The 24562-nt window shown below is 45.2% G+C and overlaps 1 protein-coding gene and 1 long non-coding RNA gene across 4 annotated transcripts; one reads left to right on the top strand and one right to left on the bottom strand.

Moving 5' to 3' along the window:
- Window positions 1-9256: 9256 nt before the first annotated feature.
- nek8 (NIMA-related kinase 8) lies at window positions 9257-24224 on the top strand. 3 transcript variants are annotated; one of them, XM_088615870.1, is made up of 15 exons: window positions 9257-9424; window positions 10287-10492; window positions 11269-11501; window positions 12249-12380; window positions 13095-13303; window positions 14409-14488; window positions 14956-15143; window positions 15457-15608; window positions 16166-16238; window positions 16529-16646; window positions 17031-17181; window positions 18831-18994; window positions 19465-19617; window positions 20605-20763; window positions 22413-24224. In XM_088615870.1, exons 1-15 carry the CDS (start codon window positions 9378-9380, stop codon window positions 22439-22441), a joined length of 2094 nt encoding a protein of 697 aa, XP_088471996.1. In that variant the 5' UTR covers window positions 9257-9377; the 3' UTR covers window positions 22442-24224. The 3 variants fall into 3 exon arrangements, with proteins under 3 accessions (XP_088471996.1, XP_088471995.1, XP_088471997.1); XM_088615869.1 differs by having other exon boundaries at window positions 9273-9424; window positions 15457-15604; window positions 16162-16238; XM_088615871.1 differs by having other exon boundaries at window positions 9338-9385; window positions 15457-15604; window positions 16162-16238.
- On the bottom strand, window positions 15324-18146 carry LOC148643387 (uncharacterized). Its single transcript, XR_015929017.1, has 2 exons — window positions 17847-18146; window positions 15324-15593 (listed from the first exon to the last, which is right to left on the bottom strand). It is a non-coding gene; the product is annotated as an uncharacterized LOC148643387 (long non-coding RNA).
- Window positions 24225-24562: the final 338 nt, after the last annotated feature.

The raw sequence follows: 24562 nt of genomic DNA, 5'->3' as shown, positions 1-24562 counted from the left end.
GCCTGCCCTTTGACAGACACCCAACTCCCAGCAGGTCGGGCCTGAAGCTGATGTCAGCCGCTGTGTGTGTTCTTCAAGCAGAACTATTTACAGCAGCCTTTTCACCTCGAGGCAAAGAAAAAAGCTCTTACATGACTCATGGGATTCTATCACAGCATAGCCAGCATGCATTTCCTTAAAAAACAGACCCATTTCAAATGGACTTATCAGTTTTTATCCCCCGTAACGTACCGACCTGATTAAAACTGTCAGAACAGCTGGGAGACAATTTGGTGGGAGAAGCAAAGAGCAGTGCCCTGATCCAGGGCAGCCAGCACTTGGAGGAGCACAAATTATTAATCAGGTGCAGATGTTAACAGATATGAATTAGTCCAACGTTAGACAAGGTTGTCTGCTCTTAAGATGATCCCTTCGGATTGGATGTTGGCTTTTGTCATTTTTCTAACGTTTTCATGGTGTTTTAATCTAGCATGTAAAACTCTATTACATCAATATTTAGTTTTAATTTGTTTTGGCTAAATTCATATTTGGGGTTGATCTACCAGCTATCCCAATGAGATTAGGATATAGTGTTAATTGCTTACTGGTGTTTCTGAATATTTATTGCAATCATGATTCCCAAACCTTCTTTTGCCATCCTCAAGCACTACACACAGTCTTGCTCAAAAACCATTTGAAACAGGATTTTTTAGCTTTGAGCTCAATGGGACACACGAGAATCGACACAGCTCGGCTCGAGTCTGCTGGAATTATACACCGGCTGTTTTCTGCCCGGTAATGAAACTCATTGTGAAGAGCCCTGGCTAGAGCTGTCATAGCTGCATGTTTCTTCAGCCTCTTTGTTCAAGCTCACCTCTCACAGCTTGGGATTTAATGCTCTGGCATTCGGTCACCTGCATTGTGTTCCCAGCGCCATTTCACCCTGTTATCACCGAAACTAACTGCGTTGTCTGAGCCGGGTCTCCTCCCTTCGGGCTAACACTACAGAATGTCGCACAGTGGTATATTCCCGAGACATCGTTGTTATCTCGTGGACACACTTGTGATGATAGTTCTTGCGACAATTTGCACAGCTTCGGTAATTGTAGTGCAGGGATGCATGCCAAAGACGGTGTGAATTGTGTTGCCATGACTGTGCGTCCACATTGATTCGACAAAAGCACAGCCTCCTATACACAAAGCACTGACAACAGATACTGCGTGCTTTCTTGTTGTCACTTTGGGACAGAAAAACAGTCCAGGTCATGTCCTGAGTAAGTAAAACTTTGTGCACAATTCATTTACTTCTCAATGAGAGTGTGATAGGATCACTTTCTTGGCCATATTAAATTTCTTGCATTAGGAATTCATCTTTACACATACTTCAGCTTGCTCTCTATGAGACACACAGGCAGGGAGAGAAGCTTGGGGTCAGAGCGCAGGGTCAGCCATTGTACAGCACCCCTGGAGCAGCTGGGTTTAAGGGCCTTGCTTAGGGGATTCCTCTGCCAGCTGCAGGATTTGAACCAGCAACCTTCCAGCCACAGGCACAGATCCTTAGCCGCAGAGCTACCACTCCACCCCGTAAGCCACTCTTGAGGTATCCAATATTAAGTTTTTCTACCTTGTGTTCTGTAGAGGAAGATTTACACTTGATGTATTTCATCACCAAGGATCCAAGAGCACCTAGGGACTTCTCCTTACCCACCATTGTGCACCAGGAGCCCTCCAGCACAGCAGATTAGGTGAAATGAGCGAGTGCTTTACTAACATCAGGCCATACACTCCTAGCACGGAAGGAGAAGCATTCCCATTGACTGTAGACCTGTCCTAAAATAGTATCAGTTCCTTTGCAAACGTGTGAGGCACAAAATTACAATTTCTAAAAGAAATCAGTACAGAGACTAGTACGAAATGGACAGCCTAACGCCCTAAGCTCAATGAACTGGTGGCCTGTTTCTAAAAAGCGCAGGGGCTGTTTGTATGAAGTGTGCACCTGCCTTTGCTCATGACTTGAACAGGGGGTTGCACGACCCATAGACCAGTGGAGGGAATATATTGTTTCATGACGCTCAATACAGCATTTACCATAGTGAAGTCTGTTCAGCATGCCCGCTCCCTGTAGCATCCTGAGCTAAAACAAAAAAAAAATGTTGAAGGTCCTGTTTCCATATTTAGCTAAATTTACACCTGACTCCTCTCTCGTCAACAGACCCCGATCGTCTGAGTTTCAGACAATAGTCGGTAGTGTTTTGCTCTCTTGGTGTGAGCACTGCTTGACCTGGATCAGTTGACGTTGCTCACACACTGAAAACACAAATCCTCCTTCACTCCCCTGACTGGCCAGTTCACATTCCTACAACCCCCATTGTCTCCAGCAGGAATTTACAGAATCCTCCGCAGGGTGACGGCACAGGAGATAGGAAACTACAGAGAATCACTTCAGGGGAAAGCTGGTGATCGAAACTTCTGTACGATAAGCCTAAAAAATGCACCACTGAAACTGTCTCATGGCTAATAAATCTGATGGTAGCTCACATGTGCAGCCAGTGGGGTGTGTTCTTCTTTGGGCTGGTTGATGATTAGACAGGAAGAAAAATACAGAAGGCAGTAAACATGCTGACACCTATTTCTCTGCCCTGGAGCTGAGCCTTTCCAGACCAGTGTGACGAGTTGAGGTCTTGAGCTTTTTAGGTCCATCTCTGTAGGTTGAGCTGTGCAGAAACACGTGCTGTGGCACACTATGATTCAACAACTAGTCTCAATCTTATGTCTCATCCAAAGAAGAAATGAGGATTTTTAATGATCACAGAGAGTCAGGACCTTGGTTTAACGTCTCACCCGAAGGACGGCACCTCTTTACAGAATAGTGTCCCCATCACTATACTGGGGCATAAGGACCCACACAGACCACAAGTTGAGCGCCCCCTACTGGCCCCTCTAACACCTCCTCCAGCAGCAGCCTTAGTTTTTCCCAGGAGGTCTCCAATTTAGGTACTGAGCAGGCTCACACCTGCTGAGCTTCAGTCGTGTGTTGCAGGGTCATATGTGATATATACTGAGTCAGGAACTTTTTTTAAAGGGCCAAAACCCTGTAGATAAGAACAAGACTACTTTCTTGTCTACATTTTCTAGAAGGGTATTTCTAGAAACCCCAAAGTGAAAATAGCCACATGATCTGTTCTGCACTGTCCCTAGACCACTTGCACCGCTTGTGAAGATCCCATGGTGTTAGCTGGTTTTATTGCTCAGGGCTCCTGGAAAGAAAAACAGCCTGTGACGTCTTTCCCTTTTATAGCGGAATGTTTTATTTATGTTAACACTCAGATTGCCTTTAGCTGTGGCTCCAATGTCACCCTGTGGCCTCCTGCTCTTCTATCTAGGGGCTGGAGCTAATGGCAGCCCCCCCACAGACCTCTCATGATCCCTCTGGTAAAAATTCCTCTCTGGCATTCAGGCTGGTTCCATCTGTCTGAGGCTTTGCTGACGTCTACGGGTTTTTCCAAGGTTCAGGCGCAGAGTGGTCACTCTGACAAAGACACCAAGGCCCAGTATGTCCGTTCGCCCAGTGACCTTTGCCAGAGCCGTCACATGGCGTGTCCACCCAAAGAGGTCTACAGACAAAACTCTCGTCTCAAGCCGTCAACAAATGTTTGATGCCACAGACGCCGTGGGCAGAGAGAGGTAGCAGATCTTAGCTGAAAGTTGGGCATCAGAACTTTGATGTTTAATAATCATTTTCCCAGCATTCAGGTATCATCTCTTGTGTGCAACAGACAAAGCACGTTTAGGGATCAGAGCATCCATAACGCTGAGATGATTGTCTGACCTTAGCCAGCCTGAACTGCAAGAGAGAAAAGGGTTCCTTTGTCCTTATGTTTCAGGTTCAGGATGATCCTGGTCTGTCTATAATGGGTTTGGATATTAATTACCTTCTGTTGATTCATGCTGAGGGGGTTGATGTTGTCTAAAAGGAATTGTGTCATAATAAGGGAGCAAAGCTGCTAACTAACTAATAAGTGAAAATCTGCAGAAATAATTGTTTTAAAGGATCTATGCTTTAAAGGGTCTGCTATTTTATACAGCTGTGTTTTTTATATATGTAAGCTGTGGAATTAGACGTTTCTCTATATGGCTTTGCCCTCTCTAAAAAACAAGTGCTGATTAATATTTGTACACATAATTCATGCTTGTGATACACAATATAAACCTTCACTTGTTTTCACTTGTGAGTGCTTCATTTTCTTATTTCTTCATGCAGGCTTGTGAAGGTTTATGCACAGAACCCTATTAAATGAAAATCTGGAGAAAGAATGTTTTTTTAAGGAGGTATTTATCTGTTGGTCCTGTCTGCCTATGTGTTTGCAAGGGCGTATACTCTGCTCTGTGACGGTGTTAATGGGCACAACTCAGACCACCCCTCACGCTCCCCCGTTTCCACAACTCAGGTCCGAAGTGAGAGGAAACACGTAAGTTAATAGATCTGTCGTAGTTTGTAGTTCATCAAGGAGTGCAGCCCTGCTGTCAGGCCCCACTGCATTCAAAGCAAGGAAAACCTTCTTCGTCTGACTGTCTTTCATGATCCTGTCCCTGACCTCTTTATGACATGAGGGGTTGGGGGGTTATCAGATATTGGGGTCCTTTTTCAGGGGACCCCACTGACTTGAGTGCGGAGAGTCTCCTTTCCCAATACTTCAATTCTTTGCTTCTGTTTTTCAGCCTGTGGAATGGATGCAGTCAGAGCCTGACGTAACCTTGTGTACAAAACAGAGAAAAGTACCCAGGAAGCCCAGATAGATGTAAAAATGCATTTCTGATGAGTGGGCCCCTTTATTTTTCCTCTTTTTTAAGGTTTTCAAAGATGTGTCTGCTTTACTTTTCCTTTCAATGCTCCTTGTTCAACCCATTCCAGGGCTCGGGAGAGTGGCACAAAATTCATTAAAACCTTTTCCTCTCCCTGTTAAGGAGCACTCACAGGGTATGTCTGTCTCCTGTCACAGCTGCTTCCAACAGCCTGCAGTCAAGGTTTTATAGCGCCGAGATCAATTCTCGTCCTTGTACAGCCAGAGGGAGGCTGTCCCCCTGTGGCAGCTGGTCAACACAAGCTGACAGATTGAGATTCTGGGCTGGTGCACTTTCTCCGTCTCTGAAGCAGTTGAGTGAGCGGACTATTTTTAAAGATGGCAAGAAGAAAATGGAAGTACAGCTGGGAAATGAATGGGGTGTTAGATTCTTAGCAGAAAAGTAGCCCATGTTGGATCTGTTTTTTCAATTCTGCACCTGCAAATGCAAAATGTCAAAAAATGTGATTGCGGAAAAGTCTTAAGCGCTTCACCCAAGCGTGTGGGACGTTGATGCACGGCTTGTAATAAATACCTGATCTGCTCAGTACTGGTGTGCTTATTCCTGAATCAGGACAGGAGATTTTATGCAGAATGTTTTGCTAGTTGTGGACAATCAACATCAACCTGTGGCAGATTTCTCAGAGCGTCTTTCTCCTGGGAAAACCAGGCTGCAGAAACCTGGAATAATAGCGAATACTTGATTGCTGTGTGTGCGACTCCTCTGGCTGTGCACTTAGTGCATGTAAGGCTATCGCATGTAGTTGTTTTACTTACCAAGCTGTTCTTACCTTACAGCAATGCAATTACACAGGGAGCCTGGGGGAATACAGCCAGAATAAATCCCTGTGAAGAGGTAAGCTTACTGGTCCATGGGTTTTAGCCTGATTAATGGTGCTGATACCAGTGGTCTAATACCATACTGTGCTTTGCAAAACAAGCACTGTAATCTGCCCTGTTCAGGCCAGTCTCTAAGCAGCACTGACCATTAGAAAAGATTAGGTGGGAGAGCTGAGCAAATCATTTCACATCGAGCATGTTTTGTCTTTTTTTATGAGCAGAACATTGCCCTGATGAGTGGGGTTGTGTGTGACCACGGGCTTAATTGTAGACGCCCGCAGGACAGTGAGAGAGATTTGGCGGTTGTGTTTTTCAGCTGATACCCTCTCATTCAGGAACCTGATTTTTTTCCCCCTGCAGCTTAGAGAAGTTTTACATCCAGGCATGAGTTCAAAAACACAGCAGGTCCTGTAGGTGTGAAAGGTGCACACAGTGTAGCCGTCTGGTCTTGGCAGAAGTCTCCTTGTCAGGCATTTGTGGCTTGAACCCTCCCCAGCGTGTGAGTGAGAGAGTGTGAGAGATCAGGGAGTTACCAACTGCACCCAGAGACCCAGTTTGACATCTTGATCAGGGTCTTTCGCACATCCTCTGTGCTAACAAGCAACGTGAGGAGGGTGGAGTAGAGCTCTACAGGCAGCCCTGGCCTCAGCAGTCAGGAACAGGCAGGATGCAAATTAGACGGGAGGTTATTGCATCACTCCCCCAGCTGCTTGGATCACGAGCTGAGAGAAGAGGCCTTTTAACAAAGCCTGATATCAGATGGTTGATCAATGTTTTTTTTTTCCATTATGCTAACCAGGCAACTAAGAAAACATTATACAAGTGTGGATATCAATAGCTTCAATCAGATGGAGAACAGATAAAACTAGCAGACTGATATTGACTTTCTCTTGTTATTGAATGGAGCAATTGGAGTAGCAGGAGGTCAGAAGGACAAGAAATTATTTAAATGCTCGCCACCCCAGCCTGAAGAACGGTCTGTAACAAGCTGAAGCAATTCGTGCTCCTGTTATGGTAGGATTTAAGTGGAGCCCAGTTTTGTTCAGTTCAGTATGTAAGCAAAAGGTGTCATGAACTGTGTGTGTTTTTAAATCACTGCTGCATCCAATAAAACACATGCATAATCTGTGACGTTACTTTAATTAATTTTGCCCTGTGACAAATATTCTGGTATTAGACAAACTAATTCTTCCCCGGATTTACAAATTTAATCCCAGAATTCCCACACCTGCCAGAATCACAACAACTCCCAATCCTACTGGGAGAGGGAGGAGGGAGGAGGGAGGAGGGAACTCAGTCTCAGTCGAACTGGCAGCCCAGTATGTGATCTCCTGTCACAGCCTGAGGAACAGTGAGCCTGTCTTGCAATAATGCTCCGTATGTCTGTATGGTAAATGTCAGATGATGTCTCTATATGGTAAAAATGTCAATCGAATTGATGTTCATTGTATATGCTTTGGCAACACTGATTTTTTCATTGGTCATGACAATAAAGCTTCTTGAATTGAACTTAAACCCGGGGAATGTGAGGCTCTTGGAAAGCAACAACATGTAACTTTTTCTAAGACAGACAAGAGCAGAAGAACAAGCTGAGGAATGAAAGCCTTATTCAGGAATCCCAGAGAAGTGGTGTCTCCAGCTCTCCCCAGTGCCTGTCACTGTGATCAGAAGCTATAATGAGGATTGCAGCTCTCCGGGGGGCTGTTTTAACACCATCGCAAATCCTGTTAGGAGTTCATAACGAGGCGGCTCTCCTTCAGTACTGGAGGAGAGAACAATATGGTTTCTCCTTGCCAGAGGGAGATGGGTAAATAGGAGCTGTGTGCTGGACAGTATGATCGCTGTGGGAGAAGGGTGGGGCAGAAGCTTACTGCCAGAAGGTCCTACTCTCTCCATCACCCCTGACAGTGCTTAACTAGGGTAATTTAGGAGTCTGTCCCAGCAGGGAGCAGTGAAGCACAGTCACAATGCAGACGCTGGGGTAACTAATGCAAGTGTGGTGAAAGTAGAAGGAATGACTAGATTCCTGATGGGGAACTTTAATAAGAGGCATTGGGTGCCCCTCCAGACAGCCTTCCCCAGCCCTTCTGGACATTGACACACAACACTGGATGTACAGGAGAATGGGTGGAGCAGCTGGACTGCAATAATGTCCCACATACATGCAACCCGTTGACAGAATAAACATGTTGAGTCAATAGAGCGACTGCAGCCATAGTGCACCAGTACTCTCCCCACACAGCAGCTCTCAGTGGGGAGGAGAGCAGAGTTATGAAGCCAGTTCACAGATGGAGATTATTAGGAGGCCATGATTGGTAAGAGCCAGGGGGAAATTTGGCCAGGACGCCGGGGAACACCCCTCCTCTTTTCGAGAAATGCCCTGGGATTTTTAATGACCAAGGAGAGTCAGGACCTTGGTTTTATGTTTCATCCAAAGAACTGTGTCTTTTTACAGTATAGTGTCCCCCGTCACTATACTGGGGGCATTAGGACCCACACAGACCTCAGGGTGAGCGCCCCTACTGGCCCCATTAACACCTCTTCCAGCAGCAACCTTAGTTTTTCCCAATAGGTCTCCCGTCCAGGTACCTTCCAGGCTCACACCTGCTGGGCTTCAGTGGGCTGCCAGCTGTGAGCTGCAGGGTAAGGTAAATACAGTTTTCTCATTGCTGTTGGCCACTGCACTGTGGGGCAAACTATATAAATCAGTACAGAGGCTGCCTTTTAGAGTCGGTTCCATAGCAGTGCCTTAGAATAAATGTAATTATCATGCTCGCATGTGTATTTTCTAGGCTACATTATGGTGTATCCAAACATCCTTGACACAATGCAATCTGTTCACAACTCAGCTGCTCAGATCTTCTGGAGTAAAAGGAAAATAGTGGAGCATATCTCTTGTTTTCGTTTCCGCGCACTGGGAAGTTCTGGATAAAATTCAAGATGCTTGCTGCTCTCCTGAAGGGGCTAGGGTGGTTTGGCTCCTGTCCACACTGGTGAGCTGTTATCTCTCTACACATTAACACGTCAGTTGTGATTCCTGGATTATGGGCATCTTTCAGCTCCCAAAACTAGGCCCCGAATTCTGGGAGAGATTCTGGGAGACAGAGCTGCTGTCCTTCCTGTTGTTCTGAGGCTGTGGGCTGATCTCCCAGCCTATACTGGCTCTTGCAAGTATAAATCCTCTCTTTAAACTTGCTTTTGTTCTCTAGCTTTTAGTTCTGTTTAATTTTATCGTATTAAAATGTTCAGTCACACGTTTCTAGTGGATTTGCATTTGCTTTGTTTTGTTGTAATCCACCTCAAGATGAAGCGTCATGAAAGACACTATACAAAGTCACAATTATCGTTATTTCATCTCACTTTTAGATTTGCTGGTTGTTAGGCTCTCAGCTGCTGCTCTGTATAATGTGTTTCTGCTGTTTTGGTTCTTCAAAAAAAGCGCCTTATTCCAGAAATTATAAAACTTTGAAATGATGATTTTGATAGTTCCCGATAGTACCCGAAAATTAGAACTAAACTAAGATGTCTGCATCCGTGTTGTACTTTGTTTTCTAGCGTGTCACAAACTCGATTGGGCGAAAGACGGAATAAAAAAAAAACACGTTTTTCTTTGCACTTTCTCTGTCCAGATGTTTGTCCCAGCGGTTTTCCTGTAGCGAGGCAGGAAGTGTTGCCTAGAGACGGGCTGGATGTTTGTCAGTCGCTGACAGTCCTGCGATGGAGAAGTATGAAAAAATTAAAGTAGTTGGGAGAGGAGCTTTTGGGTAATACAAAATTCTATATAAACTTGTAAACATTGGACGGCTGCTTTCTATGCGTTTCTTTAAACTCACTTTAGAGCAAACGTGTTTTAAACTTTCATCCTCTCTCGTTTTACATTTTCAAAACTTTTCAAATTCAGTCAAACTAGGCAAGATGGGGGCGGTCTGGGATTCCTGAGGGTTTGAATGCGCATTATTTCATCTCCTCGCCGCCAGAAGGCAACGGCCTGTATTTAACTTTGTTGTTTTTTTTCCCGGCTACAACATAGGATTAAAAATGTTTTTACAGTGACTAACACTCAAAGGCGCATTGTGGGTGCTGTGATGTTTAACTGCGGTCGGCAACGCCGTTTATTTTCCCGTCGGTGGCAGAAAAGAAAACCGTGCAAAATATATATTTCTTCTTTTTTTTCTGAAAAGTGTGGTAAGAAGTAACAGGGCTGGTAAAACTTTGTGAACACCGGAAGTTGGCCCCCCGGCGTCGTCTGATTAATTACCATGACGACGGCACGAGGTCGTTTCCACCCCTTGGGGGCATCTTAATTGTGACTACGAATTGCATTGTATGCAGTAACTTTATAAAATACTTTATGCAAAATATAATATATTTTAAATAGTTGTTACTGAAGCTCACATTATTCTGCTTATTATTGTAAGTATTGCTTTTCACTGTCAATGCAATATAACTCAGTAAGCGTGATGTGATTTGTTATCCTTTTAGATCGCCATTGTTACTTGTCCCCAGATTAAATACTTGTAGTAGATTACAGTGAATTGTAATGCTTCTAATAATGATTCCTGTAATTGATGTGTAGTTGTCCAGAGCAGGAATGTAACCAGTTCTCTCCCTTTCCTACTATGACAGTATTGTCCACCTGTGCCGGAGGAGGAGTGATCAGAACCTGGTGATCCTGAAGGAGATCCCCGTGGAGCAGATGACCCGGGACGAGCGCCTGGCTGCCCAGAACGAGTGCCAGGTCCTCAAACTGCTCAGCCACCCCAACATCATCGAGTACTACGAGAACTTCCTGGAGGACAAGGCCCTGATGATTGCCATGGAGTACGCCCCAGGTGAGCGCCGGCTGCCGGCTGAGGCAGGAGGTTCTGTCCCTGTGCAGTGAGCACACCTTCACACACCTTCACACACCTTCACACACATCCACACACTTTCACTCACCTTCACACACATCCACACACCTTCACTCACCTTCACACACCTTCACACACATCCACACACCTTCACTCACCTTCACTCACCTTCACACACATCCACACACATCCACACACCTTCACTCACCTTCACTCACCTTCACACACATCCACACACATCCACACACCTTCACTCACCTTCACTCACCTTCACACACATCCACACACATCCACACACATCCACACACATCCACACACCTTCACACACATCCACACACATCCACACACATCCACACACCTTCACACACCTTCACACACATCCACACACATCCACACACCTTCACACACATCCACACACATCCACACACCTTCACACACATCCACACTCCTTCACTCCTTCACTCCAGCATGTCTGACAGCAGACAGAGGTGGAGCTGGACAATAGTCACAGGTCCAGCTGGACAGCAGACAGAGGTACAGCTGGACAGCAGACAGAGGTGGATCTGGACAATAGTCTCAGGTACAGCTGGACAGCAGACAGAGGTACAGCTGGACAGCAGACAGAGGTGGATCTGGACAATAGTCACAGGTACAGCTGGACAGTAGACAGAGGTGGAGCTGGACAACAGACAGAGGTACAGCTGGACAGCAGACAGAGGTGGATACTTCCCATATGTTTTTCTGGGTCTCCTCTCCAGGCGGCACCCTGGCGGACTTCATCCAGAAGCGCTGTAACTCCCTGCTGGACGAGGACACCATCCTGCACTTCTTCGTCCAGATCCTCCTCGCGCTCCACCACGTGCACAACAAGCTCATCCTGCACCGCGACCTCAAGACGCAGAACATCCTGCTGGACAAGCACCAGATGATCGTGAAGATCGGGGACTTCGGCATCTCCAAGATCCTCGTCAGCAAGAGCAAAGCCTACACTGTGAGCATTCCTGCAGGGTGCTGGGCGGCTGTCCCACACCCGTAGGCTGTGCCGCTAATGAAAAAAAGAGCAAAAGAAATCATTAATGGTGTTATTTAATAGAGGTCTAGGAGGAGGTCATATTCTAATGGTGCACTTCTGCTCTCCTATATGTAAATACTCTGCATGCATCTGCTTTCTCATGAAGCAGCTCCCTGGCTCATTCCTCGCAAGTGAGGGGGGTTGAGACACCCCTGATCCTCCTCAGCCAGGCGAGTTAACGCCAAAGTATTATGGATGCTATCCCTTTCGGTAAACCAAAACTTTTTTCTCTTTAACCCCTCTCTCATACAAATAAAAGAAAACACACAAACTTAAAAAACATGACAGTTTTCATATTTGTCTGCTTGTTTAGCTCTTATTAGAATTTGAGCGAACCACTTAAGTATTTATTACCACATTGCCTCCACCCCAAAAAAGATTTTGACTCTTCTGACCTTACATTTTCTATTTTTACATGGTTGTTGAATGACTTACTTACATTGACTCAACTCAGAGCAGCTCTGCCCTTACAAAAGCTATTTTGCAATAAACGTTTCTGTGTTGCATCACCTTGCTAAAAGCTCAATGTAAAAGATCTGAGGCAAAAATACCAAAATTGATTCGACACTACTATTACTGCCGTGCAGAGTACGTCATTTGCCTTCATAAAATTCTTACAATGGTCATCTTTTTTTCTTCTTCTCTTTTGTGATTGGGCTCCCACAGGTTGTCGGGACTCCCTGCTACATTTCTCCCGAGCTGTGTGAAGGGAAACCCTACAACCAGAAGAGTGACATCTGGGCCCTGGGATGTGTGCTGTACGAGCTGGCCAGTCTAAAGAGGGCTTTTGAGGCTGCGGTATGAACTTACTTAATCTTTTCCCCATATAGCCCCCATTTTAATCTCTTTATGCTCCTGGTGTGGTGCGATAGGAGAGCTGTACTTATTATATTGGATCTTGGGTCTGCTATGGCAGATATTCATCTCATCTACCACCTACCTCCTTGTAGTTTAGTTTACAGGTGTCTAACGAACTCTACTGTACTGCTGGCCACACATGCAGCTTGAGTTGCATAGCTGCAGTGTAGTCCACTGAAGCCCAGGATTTTGAAAGATTTTTTTTGTTTTGTGCTAATTCTTCTGTAGTATCACCTGTGAAGCACTGTGCCAGAGACTGCCCTTTATAAATTCATTGGAAAGACTTGTAGTTATTTTTTTGCTCCATTAGTTTGTTGAAGTGATGGAGTTCAGTTCAGTGTGACTCCGGGAATAGCATGGCATGCCTTTACACATAGAGCCTCTTCTCACATGTAGATGTGACATTTAAAATAAGAGTGAGGAAATTTGCCTGGGCCTTTTCTGGAGGTGCTGGCTGCTTGCTTACTGCTCTTCCATGCCATTTGTTTCTAATGTAAGCATTGCTACAGAGGATCCCACAGCATAGCTGCGTAGATACTGTATATTAGATCAATGGGAAATGGTGTCTCACATGCACTGATCTGAATCCCTGTTAGAATTGTTATTCTTACTGTGGTCTGTCAGGTGCTTGTAACCACATCGTTTTCTCCTCAGAACTTGCCCGCCCTGGTTCTGAAGATCATGAGCGGCACCTTTGCTCCGATCTCGGACCGGTACAGCCCCGAGCTGCGCCAGCTCATCCTGAACATGCTCAACCTGGACCCGTCCAAGCGGCCGCAGCTGAACGAGATCATGGCCCAGCCCATCTGCATCCGCCCCCTGCTCAACCTCCACACGGACATCGGCAACGTCCGGATGCGGAGGTGGGTTGGGGCGTTGCGGAGGTGGGTGGGGCGCCAAGCTGATGGTCGGAGCGAGGGATGGTGCTGAGCCTTTTCCCTCTGCCAATGCCAGGATGCTTGTTGAATCTTCACTGCGTTTTCCGAAGTCCCTTCTTTTGGGATTCCTATATGTGCTTTCGATAATGTTGTGCCTGTGCACTCGGAAGTAAGGAGGATTAGATGCACAAATGTGGATTAATGTTAATGTTAAATAATGTAATGTTAATTAATTTTTTAATGTTAATGTTTCTTTATTAGCCCTGTACAATTTCTTGCATTAGGAATTCGTATTTTCGCATACCCCAGCTTTTCTCCATGCTCCATGGAGACACAGACACACAGACAGGGAGAGAAGCTTGGGGTCAGAGCGCAGGGTCTGCCATTGTACGGCACCCCTGGAGCAGTTAGGGTGAAGGGCCTTGCTCAGGGGCCCAACGGAGTAGTATTCCTCTGCCGGCCGCGGGATTTGAACCGGCAACCTTCCAGTCATAGGCGCGGATCCTGAGCCACAGAGCCACCACTCCGCCCCAATTAAGTATAAGTACACAGCAGAACATTTCGAGATTATTTCATATGTTTTTTAGGTTTGTTCTGGCTCGTGATCACACTTTGTTTCAAGGGATTTGCATGAATAAAGAGAGACTTGCATGCATTGTTTGGTGGAGGTAGCAAACAATAATACGTAGTATTTTACAAACATTTGTATTGTTTCAGGTCCCCTGCATGTTGAGAATGAAAGAATACAGAAATAGCCTGTGCATCTGGACACCCTGGGACATACTAATAATATATCAATTTTTACACTTTATACCTCGTTTCCCAAGAAGAGAACTACACAGTGATGTTGTATGGAATTACAAAATCAGAATCAGAATGCTAACTTTAGTTCCCAGTAGGCTCTATTAGATCAGTGATCCTCACTTCTGGTCCAGGTGAGTCGCAACCTTGCAGGTACTATGGAGAATATAAAAACACCGTTGACTGCAGACTGGAAACTGCTGTATTAAGACCAGTTAGGGGAGGAAATACTCTGTGAAGACAGTGTCCTGCCTGTGGCCGTATCACAACTGCAAGTGCTGTCTTCCAGGATTGAGAAGCCCCTGTCCACAGTCCCGGCAGGTGCCCACGGGCGGCCCGGAGGACGAGTGCCCAGAAGCCGGTCCAGAGGTCAGCACAGCCCACAGTAATGAGCTTGGAACACAGCGACTTTCAGGGCTTCAAATGATCACAACACAGGGCATTATATATTTTTGCTATATACAGTATACGAGCAGAAAGATGGTCAGTAGGTCCAGTTGTAGTAAGCAACATAGTTCTACACACTGTAACACAGGAGTTTACATAGTGCTGGATGCAATGAACAAATGTTCAGATATGTAAACAGATTCTATTAATGAAGTTTACTGAATCAAACCTGTAATTGAGTCCAGATGAAGAGTAGGGAAGCACAGGAAATCATGGGAAATACATAAATGGTACAGATGAATGATACTGTGTGTTACCAGCCTCAGGAAACCAGCTGCTTGAGTGTAAATGCAGGCTGAAAGCAGGGTGAGACCATGGGAACACTGTCCCGATGTACTGTGGCGAATGTCCTTGAGGTCTCCTGTCCTTGCTGTGTCCCGGCCCCCCAGGTGCGCTGCTGAGCTCTGGCACTGGGAAGGCGGTGCACCCCCCTCCCCTGTCCTCGGTGTACACCTGGGGCAGCGGCATCGCCACGCCCCTCCGCCTGCCCATGCTCAACACCGAGGTGCTGCAGGTGTCGCTGGGACGGACGCAGAAGATGGGCGTCACCAAGTCCGGCCGCCTCATCACCTGGGAGGTGAGAGTCGCATGCCATTCCATGCCTGCTGGGGCTTGTCGAAAAGGAAGGGGGACCCCACCCTGTGATGACTTTAATCCATATTAAGAATAGGAATAGGAATAGGAATAGGAATAGGAATAGGAATAAGAATAGGAATAAGAATAAGAATAAGAATAAGAATAGGAATAGGAATAGGAATAGGAATAGGAATAAGAATAAGCTTTATTGTATATACAGTCTGGATAGCGGACCGCTTAAATAAAGGCCCTCTTAGATAAGAAGGTTTGTGGTGCTGTGATGGCTGCTCTGACCAGCTGCCCCTGGTCTTCAGGCTCCCTCCGTGGGGTCCGGGGAGCCCACCCTGCCCGGCTCCGTGGAGCAGCTGCAGCCCCAGTTCATCTCCCGCTTCCTGGAGGGCCAGTCCGGGGTCACCATCAAGTCTGTGTCCTGCGGGGATCTCTTCGCTACCTGCATGACAGGCAAGTGACCAATCAACCAATCAATCAAAGCTTATTTATCAAATGCACAACAATACAGCGTGCTGCAGTAGTTGCTGGCAATGAAATGTCTTTTCTCTGAGCTCACCGGGGAAGGGGGAAATTAAAGTTACAAATTTAGGTTACATAATAATTATAATAAATAATAGTGCAGCTGCTTCTCAGGGTTTCATGCAGCAGGATAAAGACCGGTCAGAGTGGGTTTGCGCAATCCGATTAGCTGCTAACCTGCCTAGTTTTCCATCAGTGACATTCACTATTGTCTTTTGTTTAGGTATTGTTTCGTTAGAACAATGCTGCCCTGATACTTTTGTTTGCCTGGGGGTGGCTATCAGTAGCTCATCAGCAAAGGCGGCTGAGGAGTTTAAATCTCTTATCATAGCTGGTACAGTAGTTGCATTGTCTCTTAATGTGCTGGAAATGAGGCTGTTACTCATTTGTTTGAACTGAGGCTCTTGGCTTTGACAGCAGATAGTGCCGTAACAATGATAAGGTGGATGGGGTGTGTCTTTACTTGTTTCTTCTTGGTCCTCGGCCAGACAGGGGCATCGTCATGACCTTCGGAAGTGGGAGCAATGGCTGTCTCGGACATGGGAACTTCAATGACGTTGCACAGGTAAGTAACAGCTTGTACGGCAGCACCTTCGCCGTTCGGGTTTAAATTCAAGCGGAGAGCTCCTGAACCCTTGTGGTATAAGAATCAAGTGTGGTAAGAAAACAGGGGCTACAAACGAGCTTGTCTTGTGACACTGTTATCGGAGTTATCCAGGCCTTCTGTGGCGCAACATTTGCCCCAGAGTGACTTCCTGCTAAGGTGTCCGTACTGTGTGGTGTCAGATGGGAGGACTCACCCTACATGCCCAATCGCACCGCTGTCCATGCCTGTGCTGTTCTGTGTGTCTCCAGCCTAAGATAGTGGAGGCGCTGCTGGGATACGAGCTGGTCCAGGTGTCGTGCGGGGCTTCCCATGTCCTCGCTGTGACTAACGAGCGGGAGGTGTTTGCTTGGGGAAGAGGGGACAACGGTAATCGCGCCTCTTCTGTTGTTGTTTTTTCAAAGTTCTTGTTCTTTTTCTGTTCCGTTTGGCTTTCTCTTCGGCTTATACAGTACGTTGCCTGTTTTTTTGCTGAGTCACGACGCTGCCGTAAATCTGTTTCTCTCTCTCGCCATGCAACATGTCTTCCTCGAACACGACAGAAGCATTGTAAGTAAGGAAGTGTCACGTCTTTCTGAAAGATTATCTAGTATCCCTGTAGGCAGGTTCCCAGTTTATTTTTTTTATGTTTAGGACTTGTTTTTTTTTTTTAAATGTTTAAGCTCAGAACTATGGTAAGTGTTGGACGAGTGCTGTCTCATCAAGTCTTTATTTATCCTCCTCTTCATCTTCGCCTCTCTCTCTGCCTGGAAGGCCGCCTCGGCCTGGGCACGCAGGATTCCCACAATTCCCCGCAACAGGTGCTTGTGCCCCCGGAGTTTGAGGCTCACCGGGTGCTCTGCGGCGTCGACTGCTCCATGATCATCGGCACGCGGCACCACATCCTGGCCTGCGGCAGCAACAGGTGGGTCCGCATCCTGCCCCGCGTGTCACACATCAACATCCCAGCGATCTCCTGCACAGCCATGCCGTTTCAGGAGGCGTTGTGCTTTTTGGGCTGTGACACCAAGTCCAGAACAGAGCAGATGCCGAAGCAGGGAACATTCAGTACCTTGGCTACCCTGTTCAGGCAAGGCCCTTCACCCCAGCTGCTCCAGGGGCGCTGTACAATGGCTGACCCTGCGCTCTGACCCCAAGCTTCTCTCCCTGTCTGTGTGTCTCATGGAGAGCAAGCTGGGGTCTGCGAAAAAGACGAATTCCTAATGCAAGAAATTGTGTATGGCTAATAAAGTGATCTTATATACTGGCCGTGTATTGTAATAGTAATCATTAATAACCAGTTGAGGTATGATCTTGCTTTCATATCAATCCTCTTCATGCAGTGGATAGCATTGACAGCAGGTCACACTCCCACTGAGTTTCTTAGCTCATGTTCAGCTCAATTTAAAAGGTGTGTTTATCTTTAGAAGACCCACCAAGAGGGAATAGCAGAAGTGATACATAGTTTATGGCAGCTCATAGAATTAAGAAATAAAATTGTAAATCTAAAACATAGATTAGATCTCACCGTTTGAAAACCCACTGTAATTGTTGGGTTAGGTAAAGGGGAAACTATTTAATCTCACTTACGTGATTGTGGGAGCTCTGCTGGTAAAAAATAACAAACGCTGCCTTGCATCGAAGTAGATTGTTCTGAAAATCCTGGATTAAGTCGTGAATTTGTGCCTCGGAGTCTGATCCTGTAAGGTTGCATTCCCGTTCCGTGACACACACACACTCTGTGTCATCCCTGTCACTCAGATCCTTAACCAGAAAAGTGGTTGACGTCTTGCCCAGTAATGGCAGGAGCACCGTGTGCTGCCAGCGAACAGAGTTCAGTGAGGTGGGCATAGGGGTGGGAACGCCACAGACATTCCTGTGGCATTTCAACTTCCTGCTTCCCTCCAGCAGCATGTTTTTGGCAGTATTTATTTAGATCACGCTGCCAGCATCTTTAACTAGAAAACAGAACACACCCAACTTAACAACACATATTTACTGTTTATAGCCACACGACGTGTATTTTACACAGGGGCTCTGACTGTTGCTGTCTTCAGGGCGTCCTTAGGGAAAGCTAATGGCACTGCAGTGTAAAGGGCTTTGTGAATTTCGTGTACTTTAGGAAAACCCTTTTGGCATAGCTCAATTCTGAACCAGCCGTCATGGATTTAATTTAAAAAACAAGCAGCTGTGAAGGACATGTTATAATGAGGTATTCTATTAATTAAACCCATTGCTACCGCAATTTCTTCTTACACAGACAGTGAAGATGACGTATGTTTTCTAAAATGAGCTTTTCAATTGCTGTTCATTTTAATTTAATTTACTAGGCTGGCCTCTCTGGTTCAATTTTTTTCGGCCCCCCGAATAATAATAATTATAATAATAATTGCTTACACTTATATAGCGCTTTTCTGGACACTCCACTCAAAGCGTTTTACAGGTAATGGGGATCCCCTCCACCACCACCAGTGTGCAGCATCCACCTGGATGATGCGACGGCAGCCATAGTGCGCCATAAGGTTGGTTTATCCTTACGGAATAACAATAAAACTGTCTGCCCTGCGTGTTCAGGTTTAACAAACTGGGGTTGGACAAGTTAGACGGCGTGGAAGAGCCGTCCCCTGCCAGTCAGGTTGAAGAAGTGCACGTCTTCACCCCCGTCCAGTCGGCTCCCTTTAACGCGGAGAAAATTGTTCAGGTCAGCATCGGAACAGCCCATTCTGCTGCCATCACAGGTGAGAGACGTTCATACGCATTTTGGAAAAGGCGTGGCCTTTGTGTGACAGCGTGTACACCCAGACACGCTGCTGATGTTCAGACTAGCACAAAAGAATAGCCTTTAAATCAATGTCCTCCGGTGGGAGAAAAGCTGGAAACTGGAACCTAAAATAAGGTGTATTAAAGTGTCTGTTCAGCAGGCCTTTGTTTAGGAAAGGAACAAGTCCAGGTTTATTCCCTGCTGAAAAGAGAAGAAAAGAAACACAACATTTCGGCTGTGGAGCCACACCCGAAGAAGGCTACACAGCCAAAATGTTGTGTTTCTTTTCTCCTCTTTTCAGCAGGGAATAAACCTGGACTTGTTCCTTTGCAGCCCACGCGTGCTGACGCAGCTGCCTCCTTGAACTGTGTTAAGGAATACACTCTATATAGCCCACTGGGGTTTGCCTGTAAACGCCCAGTCCGTTCCTCTCTGCGTGTTTCACAGACAAGGGCCAGTGCTTCACCTTCGGCAGTAACCAGCACGGCCAGCTGGGCTGCAGTACCCGCAGGAACAGCCGTGTGCCATACCTAGTGCCGGGGCTGCAGGGCATCACCATGGCAGCATGCGGAGATGCCTTTACCGTGGTCATTGGAGCAGGTACAGTGGTGCCGGCACTGAAGCAGCCACTGGGGCTGTAGGAGAGCGTACGACACGCCTAGCTATACTGGCCTCTTCCATTGCACGTCTGTGTTCTGACTAAACCATTGCTACTGGCGTGCTCTTTAGCAGCAGGATCAAGGAAGAACTTGAGTGAATCAAAGCCCTGATATGGCAAGTATGAATTCAGTCACATTCTAAGTCAGCGTTGTAGTCGTATATTTACATTACAGGAAAAAAACAACCCACATGTCCCGCATACCAAAGCACTGCATTCTCCACTGCTGGCCTTCCAGTTCTACTCTGAGTCAGATACGGATCTTTACAATAGTTGTTAATGTTTTTATTGCATTGGAATTCATGCCATGGCAGTGTTGCTGCTGTTGATTATAGGTTTGGGATCGCATTACTGTAATTACAGAGGCAGTTTTAGATTTAATTAATTTAATTTACTCATATTTTTGGACCTGCTGCTAGTAACTATAGCAATACCATCTGTGGTAGCAATTGGAGCACTTACAGCATTCCAAATCCTTTGTCAGGACTATGGATACAGCGTTCATTGCTTGACTGCTTGTGTCTTATTTGAATTCCTCACAGCCTTATGGTTGGTTCAGGATGATGGATTCTAAACAGTGGACAATGCACCATTCCTAAAAAAGAGACCTTACACATACTTTCTGTGCACTAAAAAAACAACCTCATTAAATAGACTAATAAAAGACAAACAGCCTTACAGGCTGCAGTTTGAATGGCAAACACTGTAAAACACTTAAGATGAAGGCTTGAGTCTTAAAGCTGCCAGTTTTGTCTGTGGAACAAATTTAGCAGTTGGCAAGAAACCTTTAAAAGAGCTTTTCGTTTTCCTGAGATCCTGTTTATCTGGTCTTACATTATTAATTAATAAGTTAGAAGGGGAAAAACATAAACACTGATATTTAAATGGTGCAAAAACAGCCTTCTCATTTTCTGGGGTGTTCTCTGCAGAGGGGGAGGTGTACACCTGGGGGAAAGGAGCCCGGGGCAGGCTGGGAAGAAAAGAAGAGGATTCTGGGATTCCCAAACTGGTGCAGCTTGATGAGGCCCATCCCTACGTGGTGACATCAGTGGCCTGTTGTCATGGCAACACCCTGCTAGCCGTCAAACGTAAGAATCTTTCTCATATTATTGGGGAGAATTCATAAGGTTGCATTTTGCCATCCACCAGTTTTTGTGTTTGGTGGCCGGGGGTGGGGAGGAGTAAGGATTTTTAAAATTTCCATTTCCATTTAATGATGCTAATAATGTCTGCTTGAGGCTGGGTGAAATTGAGTCGAGAAAACTTCGAGCTTTGATGTTGTTTCTGTTTCTGAGGGTATGTTTTTAGTAGATTGCTTTAATAAAAAAAAAGTTTTGCAAAAGAAAATAGAGGAATCAGTGCAAAACTAGGAAAACTCTGAGTAATTTGTTCAACAATCTTCTACAGGCCTTTGTGTTCTGGCAGTGAGTGTTCATCTAACAGTGCATCATTGCAATAGGAAAGCTGTAAGAAAGTAAATCATATTTTTGTAACAGGTAAAAAAAGGGGAAAGCTAATTTCTACTAAACATATCACTTTAAATGATTGGTTCAGTGCTGCTGTCCAGGTCTGCAGTGTCCTATCTTTGCCAGTCCCTTTGTCCAGCAGCCTCAGGTCCTCCATTAAAAATACTAATTAACGGGGCAGCAGCAATCTGCCCCCGTTACTTCTGAAGAAGCAATAAACTGAGCAGCAGGGCTCCTGTTCAACTATTTAGCTCATAAGGAACTGGAGGGGGTCGGCCAACAACATGAAGAAACAAACCGCACTACAGTCATCTCTGGCTAGCCTCCTCTCAGTCCCTGGACACTTAAAACAGAAGGCAGAATGAGTGCCTATAGTGGGAGGTCTCCTTTCATCCGTGTTTGCTGTTCCTCTCCTACAAAAGACAAATGTCAGCTTTGAGCTAAGAGGGAGCCTTTGATGTTTTGGAGAAAAAAGACGCTCTGTTGCATCATCTTTTTAAATTTGGTGTACATAATTCACGTTTTTTTTTCTGTAGTGGGTAATGATTTCTCAGCCTTTGCACTCAGGTGCTGTGCTGCAAGCGCTTGCTGTGTTAGTTTGTCTACCCTGTTCTGCGTGCTGTCCCATGCGCACACACAGATGTGTACTGTTTCAGGAGGGCCAGGATACAGAAAGGCTGTGTGTCTGTGATAAATCACAGTCCTCTCGGGTGTTTGCATGTGACTGTGTGAAAAGAACGAGGGCGAGTCAATACTTCCTCATCTGCTTTTTTCTTCTGCAATATACAGTACATCAAAATGAGGGCTGGATTAAATCCCCCCCCCCCTCCTGTTTAAAATAGCCAAAGCTTTCGTAAAGATTAAACAAGGAAAATCTAATCAGTAAGAGAGAAATGTATAATCCTTCTGGCAGTGCAGTACACAGCTCAGTTGTGTTTCCTGCCCTTTGACTCTCTAGAGAGAACTTGCTGTGAGAGGCTTCATTCTTCATTCTTCCTCTAGCAGGGGCTCCTGTGGGGTACAGGTCTTGTATGATACAGATGCATTCTTCATTATTCAGAGTGGTGCCTGATCTCTCAGTCATATAAAACACCTCACTCAAAGGTATTTGGAAGCATTCTTACAGCAGTTTCCTTGCATTGACTGACTTGTAACTATAGATCTTGTTTGTGTTCTTGTTGTATTAGAAGGGAATTTGAAATAGTATCCTTCCATTGGAGACAACATTTAATTTTTCATAGTAATTCATCATAACTCTGTCCTTCTTTCAGCATTTCTGGACGAGAGTACTCCCAGATGATCCTTCAGGCCATCTTAGTGAGTACATAGCTGACTCGTTCTCTCATTCCTAACCAGAGAGATCCCGACTCGAGGACCAAGAAAATATCCTTATGAACTGCCTGTTAGATTATGCAAGGCTGTTGCCTGACAGTTTGTTTCAAGACAGCTTTGTTGTCACAACATTTGTCCAGCTCTGCCATAGTGTTTTTGTAGTGATACAAAAAAAAGTGTTTTCCAACTTACCTGTATTTGCTGCTAAAGAGATGGGGTTACTGACACTATCACTGTCATGTTTGCAAAATTAATAAATAAATGTTCATGCAGTACCGGTATATGGTACTCTGTAGACCAGCAGGGTAAATAATGCATGTCCTGAAGAGCCACAGTCCAATGGATCTCATAGTGCCACTCTGTAATCAGCAGTCCTTATGGACTGGGAAAACATGTGAGTTTCGATTAATGTGATACGTTCATTTTTTTTAGTTAAGACGGGAATGGTCAACTGTGGCCTTTGAGAGCTCTGGGGCATTTTCATTTCAGATGATGTCTGAACTGCTCAGTTGAGCATATAATCTTCTTAGATGGACAGAATACAAATGTGCAAAGAGTCTAGAAATTGCCTAGTTAAATCTAGACAGTCTTCCAGTCTGTGGCTCTCCAGGACCAGGGTTGGTCTCGCCCTGTAACTGCAGTTACTGTGGCTATGGTACGCAGGGAAATGAGAGCGTTGTTTCTGTCCAGAGTTATCCTGTAGTATTGGGCTGATTGTGATCTCACTGAGATTCAGGGAGTGCTTAGCCTTGAAAGTTGCATGGTTACATATCAGCAGCTTCAGGAAGGAGTAACCTTCCTGGTCAAAGTAAGTTCAAAATGCTTGTTGAGGATGTCAAGCCAGTTCTGTAGGTTAGGCTGTCACTCACCATGTTACACTAAGGCATACTTCCTGGAACTAAGTTTAATGACACTATGTCGCTGGGGCAGTGTGTCACAATGACATACAGGGCCTATAAAAAGTATTCACCCCCCTTGGACTTTTTCACATTTTATTGTGTAAGTGTGGAACCATGATATATTTAACCGAGAATTTTTGCCACTTATCAACACAAAGTACTCTATAATGTCAAAGTGGAAACAAATCCAGACATTTTACTCAATTAATTAAAATTAAAAAACAGAAGTCCAAGGGGGATGAATACTTTTTATAGGCACTGTAGTGTAAAAGCAATCTTGATTTTAAAACGTTTGTTTTTCAAATATTGTTTTTTATATTTTGATCTGTGATGTTGCTGTAGGAGTTTTATAAGACTTTTTAAAGGTACAATTTGCAATTACCAATTGTCAATAAATTTGGGATAACACCATTGGGAAAGATGAGAACTGTGTTCACCCTCCTCCAAAAAGGACAATTGTGGCCCTTTGCCACTTTACACACTACACGCACTGCAGCAGTCTTGGCACATATTGGAGGACTAATGATGCAGCTCTTTAAGAGCATAAGACTCTAACTGTGACCTACTGTAATACCTTTACTGGTTCACCTACTTGAGAGCAATCTGAAGAACACCACTACCATCACCAGACCAAAACTGGCTGTTGTGTCTAGCAAAGTGATAGAATGATTGGAACTGTACTTTTACATCCATTCATGATTACTGTGAAACAGTAAGAGATTCTCTATTTTTCACATTAATCACCTCCCAACTAACCGATTGCAGGCGTCACAGTGTTTTGAACCAAACAAGCAGCTTTTCTGGAGAACAATGTTTTTTGTTGTCTGTAAACTATAAAATGGTGAATCACAAGGTGCTCCTGTTGTTTTTTGGAGGAAAGGGAAATTCTGCTTAAAAAAAATGTAATCCAGCCTGCAGACGAACGTTAATCCATTATCATTATTTTTAAGGTGGTGTTGTGAGGAAAGATCAAATCAATTCAAGCAAGTGGCAGGTTTCTCCTTTGAAACTGTTGCTGTAGCTAAGCTACATCAGAAGCTTTTCATAGTTTGCCTTCAACTAGGATCTTATGTGCTTTTTTCCACATGCCTTAAAAAATGAGACTCAACATTGTAGGAGTATTGAAGATCGTTTGAAGGCAAGCACCCAAGCATCTGAGAAAACAGAACATTTTTCCCAAGTGCCTTTCG

Source organism: Lepisosteus platostomus, chromosome 22 (genome assembly GCF_059453375.1).
Source record: "Lepisosteus platostomus isolate fLepPlt1 chromosome 22, fLepPlt1.hap1, whole genome shotgun sequence".
Taxonomy (NCBI): domain Eukaryota; kingdom Metazoa; phylum Chordata; class Actinopteri; order Semionotiformes; family Lepisosteidae; genus Lepisosteus; species Lepisosteus platostomus.
Note: the sequence above shows the minus strand (reverse complement) of the source record. Positions and strands in the feature narration are given on the sequence as shown.

Bases quoted from the DNA above. Each gene is read 5' to 3' on its own strand.
- nek8 (XM_088615870.1), top strand. From the start codon at position 9,378: ATGGAGAAGTATGAAAAAATTAAAGTAGTTGGGAGAGGAGCTTTTGG. The intron at 11,502-12,248 runs GTGAGCATTCCT...GGGCTCCCACAG, and splicing joins GCAAGAGCAAAGCCTACACT to GTTGTCGGGACTCCCTGCTA. The intron at 12,381-13,094 runs GTATGAACTTAC...TTTTCTCCTCAG, and splicing joins AGAGGGCTTTTGAGGCTGCG to AACTTGCCCGCCCTGGTTCT.